The 7,659-nt window shown below is 43.2% G+C and overlaps 1 protein-coding gene across 1 annotated transcript; it reads left to right on the top strand.

Annotated features, from left to right (window-relative positions):
- Positions 1-317: 317 nt before the first annotated feature.
- LOC147368483 (olfactory receptor 1M1) lies at positions 318-1,259 on the top strand. Its single transcript, XM_086409164.1, has one exon. The coding sequence runs from the start codon at positions 318-320 to the stop codon at positions 1,257-1,259; it is 942 nt and encodes a 313-aa protein (XP_086265290.1).
- The last annotated feature ends 6,400 nt before the right edge of the window (positions 1,260-7,659 follow it).

Raw genomic sequence — 7,659 nt, 5'->3', positions numbered from 1 at the left:
GGATATTCAAGGGAGCAACCTTGAGCCAAAGTTTGACATAAGAGATGTAAACACTACATCAGTGGTTCAAGTTGAGAAAATTAGTCCAGATTGGAAATTTAGGGTGGATCCCCGGAGGAGGAAATGGCAACCCACTCCAGTATTCTTGCCTGGGAAATCTCATGGACAGAGGAACCTGGTGAGGCTTGCAAAGAGTCGTACATGACTGAACACACGCATGCATGGAAATTGAAGGTAATCTCTTCGAATCTTTCAGAATCATCTCAATAGTACTCATGTAACTTCACCCTTTCAATAGTTCCAGAGGAATCATATCCATGGAAACAGACAACCAAACCAGCTCCTCTGAGTTTATCCTCCTGGGACTTTCAGAAAAGCCAGAACAGGAGACTCTCCTCTTTGCTCTGTTTCTCTGCATGTATGTGGTCACCGTAGTGGGGAACCTGTTGATCATCCTGGCCATCAGCACAGACTTCCACCTCCACACCCCCATGTATTTCTTCTTGGCCAATCTCTCCTTGGTTGATTTCTGCCTGGCCAGTGACACTGTCCCCAAGATGCTGGTGAGCATCCAAATCAAGAGCAAGTCCATCTCTTATTCCTGCTGCCTGACACAAATGTACTTCTTTCATTTCTTTGGCATCATGGACAGTGTCTTAATAGCCGTGATGGCTTATGATAGGTTTGTGGCTATATGTCACCCCTTACACTATACCAATATCATGAGCCCACGCCTCTGTGGCCTGCTGGTTGGAGGCCCGTGGGTGTTTTCCGGCTTCATCTCCCTCACCCACATCCTCCTGATGGCCCGTCTGGTTTTCTGTGGCAATATTGAGTTGCCTCACTACTTCTGTGACCTCACCCCGCTCCTCAGACTTTCGTGCACTGACACCTCTGTGAACAAGATTTTTGTGCTCATTGTGGCAGGGATGGTCATAGCCACACCTTTCATCTGCATTCTGGCCTCATATGCTCACATCATTGTGGCCATCGTAAAGGTGCCCTCTGCCGGAGGCAGGAAGAAAACCTTTTCCACCTGCAGCTCCCACCTCTCCGTGGTTGTACTCTTCTACGGGACCACCATTGGGGTCTATCTGTGTCCTTCATCTGTCCGCACAGCCGTGAAGGAGAAAGCCTCTGCTGTGATGTACACTGCCGTCACCCCCATGCTGAACCCCTTTATCTACAGCCTGAGGAACAGAGACCTGAAGGGGGCCCTGATGAAGCTGGCCAACAGAAAAATCACCTCATCCTCCTGACCACCAGGACACCTGGAAGCTTCCACGGAGTTATGATGTAAACAGCTGGGTCCTTGGGCAAAAATCTGGAATTGCATGGGTTGGGAGAGTACCACTTTAAATTTTGAATTGCAGAAGCTCAAGATAACCCTGTAACTATTTTCTCAATTATTGGGACCACCAAGTGTCCTTTGGGGGCATGTCTCATGCTGTATTTCTACAAGGATCAGTCTAGTTCTAGCAGATTGGATTCATTCTGGTTCAGAATCTACTTTGGTGTGTTGTTGCTCAGTAATGTCCAACTCTTTCATGACTCTGTGGACTGTAGCCCGATAGGCTTCTCTGTCAATGGGATTTCCCAGGCAAGAATACTGGAGTGGATTGCCATTTCCTTCTCCAGGGGACATTCCAGATTCAGGGATTGAATCTGTGTCTCCTGCATTGCAGGTGGTTCTTTACCAACTGAGCCACCAGTGAGCACTCAACAAATATTTATTGAGTATGTATCCTGGGTTTGATGTTAGATGCTGAACATAGAGTCATGAACAGGAGCAACAAAAATCCTTATAGTTTGAAGTTTATAGCTGACAGTTGGAGAAGTTCTTTGACAGTTATAGTAAAATGGAATATCAGTTCAGTTCAGTTGCTCAGTCGTGTCCAACTCTTTGCAACCCCGTGAATCGCAGCACGCCAGGCCTCCCTGTCCATCACCAATTCCCGGAGTTCACTCAGACTCACGTCCATCGAGTCAGTGATGCCATCCAGCCATCTCATCCTCTGTCATCCCCTTCTCCTCCTGCCCCCAATCCCTCCCAGCATCAGAGTCTTTTCCAGTGAGTCAACTCTTCGCATGAGGTGGCCAAAGTATTGGAGTTTCAGCTTTAGCATCATTCCTTCCAAAGAACACCCAGGGCTGATCTCCTTCAGAATGGACTGGTTGGATCTCCTTGCAGTCCAAGGGACTCTCAAGAGTCTTCTCCAACACCACAGTTCAAAAGCATCAATTCTTCGCCACTCAGCCTTCTTCACAGTCCAACTGTCACATCCATACATGACCACAGGAAAAACCATAGCCTTGACTAGATGAACCTTTGTTGGCAAAGTAATGTCTCTGCTTTTAAATATGCTATCTAGGTTGATCATAACTTTCCTTCCAAGGAGTAAGCGTCTTTCAATTTCATGGCTGCAGTCACCATCTTCAGTGATTTTGGAGCCCCAAAAAATAAAGTCTGACACTGTTTCCAGTGTTTTCCCATCTATTTCCCATGAAGTCATGGGACCATGAAGATGGTGAAGATGCCATGATCTTCATCTTCCGAATGTTGAGCTTTAAGCCAACTTTTTCACTCTCCTCTTTCACTTTCATCAAGAGGCTTTTTAGTTCCTCTTCACTTTCTGCCATAAGGGTGGTGTCATCTGAAAGACATAGTAGGAATATCCAACAGAGTATGGAAGGGAGAATCAGGGAAGGTCTCCTGGGAGAGGTGAGCCAAAAACCCAAAGTATAAGATGGTATCATTCAGGCCAAACTGGAGAACGAGTGCCTCAGAAAACCAACAACATGTGAAAAGGTGACAGAGCAAGTGAAAGAGAGAAAAACATGCATTTGTGAAGTGGAAGTCCAGTTATGGTGAATGACTTGGGGAATGCGAGGTCCTGAGGGCTTTAGGACCAAGCTAAGAGTATGGCCTTTCTCCTGAGAACCAGAGAGTTAATTTGACTTGCAGGGACCAACATCAAGGAGCAACTTTGAATGAGCTGTCCACCCTTCCTGTCACTTAGCCTATCTTCTTGTGCAAGGCCCAAGGGAGAAAGAGATTCAGATCATACACTAAGAAAGTGAAGAACCGTCATTTGTGGCATTTATCTTCATAGACAAAGAGGAGAATATTAGTCAATTCAATGATGAACCTCTAAAGCAGAAAAAAGCTGCGGTATGTCTCCTTCTCAATACATACTATGCGTGTATTGCATTACGTATTCCATGCATTGCAACAAGTAGTAACACGGCTGATACCAGAAATGAGAGCTATTCATTGCACATTTCTGCCATCTTACCATGCTTCTCTGAGCTCTTTTCATCGTTCTAAAGTTCCTAAAAGGGCGATACATTATATTTATGTCTATCGTGGAGTAGTCTTAATACTCATATGGAGTGTATGTGCATGTGTGTGTGTGCTCAGTCGTGTTCGACCCTTTGTGACCCCATGGACTGTAACCTATCAGGCTCCTCTGTCCATCAGATTTTCCAGGCAAGAATACTGGAGTGGACTGCTGTTTCCACTCCAGAAGATCTTCCTGGCCCAGGGGTTGAACTCGTGTCTCATGTGTCTCCTACATTGGCAGACAGATTCTTTAGCACTGCACCTCTCATACGGAGATTTACAACTAAAATGGAAAGAGTGGTGACTTTGAATGGGGCCAGAAATTTTCAAATGATGCTAAGCAGCTGACACCATCTTAAGCAGAATGGTTTTGCATAATCATACATCTAATTTGCTTCTGTAGCTTTCCTTTCTTTTTTTTTTTTTACAATCTCTCAATTATTTAATTAAACCTTTTCTAATAGAAAAGTTTAACACACACAATGCTGGCATAATTGTTTAATGAACTCCCAATACACCTCTTTCCTCAGCCACATAACTACCAACCTCTGGCCAAGCCTACCTCATCTACAATTTTATGTCTTTCTCCCACTCTTGTATTCAACAACTTAATGTTTTAGTTTTGTTATTGGAGTATAGTTGCTTTACAATGTTGTGTTAGTTTTTGCTGCACAGCAAATGAATCAGCTATGTATATATACATCGCCTCTTCCTTGGACTTCCTTCCCATTTAGGTCATCACAGAGCATTGAGGGAACAGACTGTTCCCTATGCCCTACGGTCTGTTCTCATTAGCTGTCTATTTTATACATAGTATCAATTGTGTATGTAGGTCAATCCTAATCTCTCATTCCACCACCCCGTTTTCCTCCTTGGTGTCCACACATTTGTTCTGCACATCCATGTCTCTATTTCTGCTGTGCAAATAAATTAATCTATACTATTTTTCTAGATTCCACAAATATTCATTAAGATATATTTGTTTTTCTCTTTCTGATTTACTTCATTCTGTACCACGGTTTCTAGGTCCATCCACCTCTCTGCAAATGACCCAGTTGCATTCCTCTTATGGCTGAGTAATATTCCACTGTATATATGTACCACATTTCTTTATGCATTCTAATATCTTAATTTTTTAAATAAATTACCATTTGAGAAAGGCATATTAGTTTGACACAACCTCATTCAAAGCTGGATTGCTTATATAGGTCACTTGATGGACTTATTTTTTGTTTAAAGAAGGCAGATAGATTGAATGCACAAGTATTATTATTCCTGGGGACATGACTTCACTATTACAAGGACTGAGTATCACCATAAACAATCTTTAAGGATCATCACTGTTGCTTTCTTCTCAAGAGTATTAAACTTTTTCAGTTGAAACAACAGACCTCCAGACCTGGCCCTGTGGTAGACTGGAAAGACAGTGAAATCCTCCATTTTCTGGTAAATAAAATCCAGAATTTAAGAATATTGGAGTTTGGAGAAGGAGGTGGAACCCATCAGTCTGGTCCTTTTTTGGAAAAACCAAAAATCAAGTGAAAGTTGGTCCACAAGCGCTCCTCGAAATTTCCCTTCATGCCCCTGCCATATGAATGCAAATCGTTACAGTGCTGGTTGAGAGAGGATTGGAATGACCGGAGACGGGAAAGTATTAGAACTCAGGGGCTCATGAATTTCGTGCAAACCTTTCCCTTTGTATTCTGTTTGAGCTGAAGCACTTGCTTACCTCCCTCCGCCTCCTGTGCAATGAGGAATACCTCATTCATGCCTCAATAAAAATGTCTTAAGATTCTGTCAGCCAAACTATCTCTGTCTTGCTTTTTGTTAAGAAGTTAAGAGCAGACTTTCTTTGAGGCGCAGTGGATGGGAGTCCACCTGCCAATGCAGGGGACACGGGTTCAACCCTAGTTCAGGAAGATTCTGCATGCCACGCCCAGAGCAACTAAGCCAGTGCACCGCAACTACGGAGCCCATGCTCTAAAGCCTGCAGGCCCCGCCTACTGAAGCCACTCAATAGAGCCTGTGCTTTACAACAAGAGAAGCCACCATGGTGAGAAGCCCGTAAACTGCAACGAAAGGTAGCCCCTGCTCGCTGCAACTAGAGAAGTCCTGCAAAGCAAAGAAGACCTGGCCCAGCCAAAAATAAACAAATAAAATTATTTTTAGAAAGCTATAACAAAAAAGAAGTTAAGAGCACAAATCTAAAATATGTATATATATATATATGTATATATACATACACACAAATGAATTTATTTACAAACAGCAATAGACCCACAACCATAGAATACAAACTTAACCAAAAGGGAAAGTGCAGGGAAGATAAATTAGGAGTTTGGGATTAACATATACACACCATTATACCAACAAGGTTACAATCCTTTGTATACTACAGGGAACTCTATTCAATAGTCTGTAATAACCTGTAAGAGAAAAGAATCTGAAAAGGAATACATGTATATGTGTAACTGAATCACTCTGGTGTACACCTGAAACTCATGCAACTTTGTGAATCAACTACACTCCAGTTAAACATGTAGATGGGGGACTTCCCTCATGGTCCAACTGTTAAGTCTTCGCCTTCCAATGCAGGCGGTGCAGGTTCGATCCCTGGTTGGGGAGCTCAGACCCCACATACCTCACAGCCAAAAAACAAAACATAAAACAGAAGCAATATTGTAACAAATTCAATAAAGACTTTAGAAGTGGTCCAGATTTTAATAATGTATATAGGACTTCCCTGGTTGTCCAGTGATTAGCAGTCCACCTGCTGATGCAGGGGACAGAGGTGGATCCCTGGTTCAGGAGGATCCTACACACCATGAAGCAACTAAGCCCGTGGGCTCCAACTACTGAGCGTTCTCATCTAAAGCCTGTACTCCACAACAAGAGAAGCCTGCTTAAGGAGAGAGAGAGAGAAAAGAAATTAAGACCACAACTCCAGGAGAGAGTCATCCTGATAGCCCTCACAATATCAACTTCCCACATTTGTTGGCATTGATATATGTTTTATTCAGTCATTCAACAAATGAGCTCTGACTGTAAAGCGGCAAGCAAGAAAGAGAAAACAAAGCCCTTTTCCTATAACTACAGAGGTTTAGTACAAGGAGTTTTGTGGTGGGGGAGGGGAGTGGTGATGGAACTCTGCTGCATCTTGATATCAGAGCAGTGACTCTGAAGGTGCTAAAAAATTTAAGTGGTACTCTACTTCCCAAATCCCACACATCTATACATAGGATAACATACCAAGGATGGCACAACAGAAAAAAAGTTAATTTCACTGAGATTAATTTTAAAAAGAAATTAAACAATAGAAAGCAAAGCAACCATTCCCCATTCAGCAGGGAAAACAACAATAAATAAAGAAATGATCTCTGTGTCAGATAATTACCAAAGGTGAGAAGGACTTCAAAGGCACAAGGAAGGGTACGTGACAGAGACAAATGGGGATGGTATTTTAATCTGGGGACTTCTGAGAGCAATCGGTTTTTATTATAAGGTGACTTCTGAACTGAGTCCTGCTGAATCAGGCAAGAGGGCAGTATTCCTGTGAAGGAGATGGGAACAGTGTGCCAAAAGAAGGGAACTGCATGTGCAAAGTCAGACATAAGCCAGTATTTAAATAAGTTGTAAGGAGCTGTCCATGCTTTTTTTTTCGTGTAATTATTTACTTATTTATCTTTGTCTGTGCTGGGTCTTCATTGCTGTGCAGGCTTTTCTCTAGTCGTGAGCGGGGGCTACACTCTGGTTGTAGGGCACTGGCTTCTCTTGTTGAGGAGCATAGGCTCTAGGGCACTGGGGCTTCAGTAATTGCAGCACATGGGCTCAATAGTTGCAGTTTCCAGGCTCTAGAATGAAGGCTCAATAGTTGTGGCTTAGCTGCTCCGTCACACGCAGAATCTTCCTGGACCAAGGATTGAACCCATGTCTCCTGCATTGGCAGGCAGATTCTTTACCACAGATTCTTTACCAGGGAAGACCCCATGCTTTTAAATATATATTTAGATTTGTTCACTTCTTAATCCTGGAATAAAATCCTGCAAGTATTATCAACCCAATATAGAACTCAGCTTAAAACAACCAACAGTCATTATCTTATGGTCTTGTCAGGTCAGAAAACTGGGCGTGGCTTAGCTGGGTGACTGGTTCTGGGTCTTTCATAAGGTTGCAGTCAAGATGCTAGAAAGGGGAATTCCCTAGCGGTCCAGTGGTTAGGACTCCCACTTTTACTCTGAAAGTTGTGGGTTCAATTCCTGGCCAGGGAACTAACCACACAGTGTGGCCAAAACAACAGCAACAACAATGATGCTAGC

Source organism: Bos grunniens, chromosome 7 (genome assembly GCF_055505025.1).
Source record: "Bos grunniens cultivar Pamir isolate PY7600 chromosome 7, Bosgru_T2T1.0, whole genome shotgun sequence".
Classification (NCBI taxonomy): domain Eukaryota; kingdom Metazoa; phylum Chordata; class Mammalia; order Artiodactyla; family Bovidae; genus Bos; species Bos grunniens.
The sequence above is the reverse complement of the archived record's forward strand: the minus strand, read 5'-3'. Positions and strand labels throughout refer to the sequence as shown.

Bases quoted from the DNA above. Each gene is read 5' to 3' on its own strand.
- LOC147368483 (XM_086409164.1), top strand. From the start codon at position 318: ATGGAAACAGACAACCAAACCAGCTCCTCTGAGTTTATCCTCCTGGGA.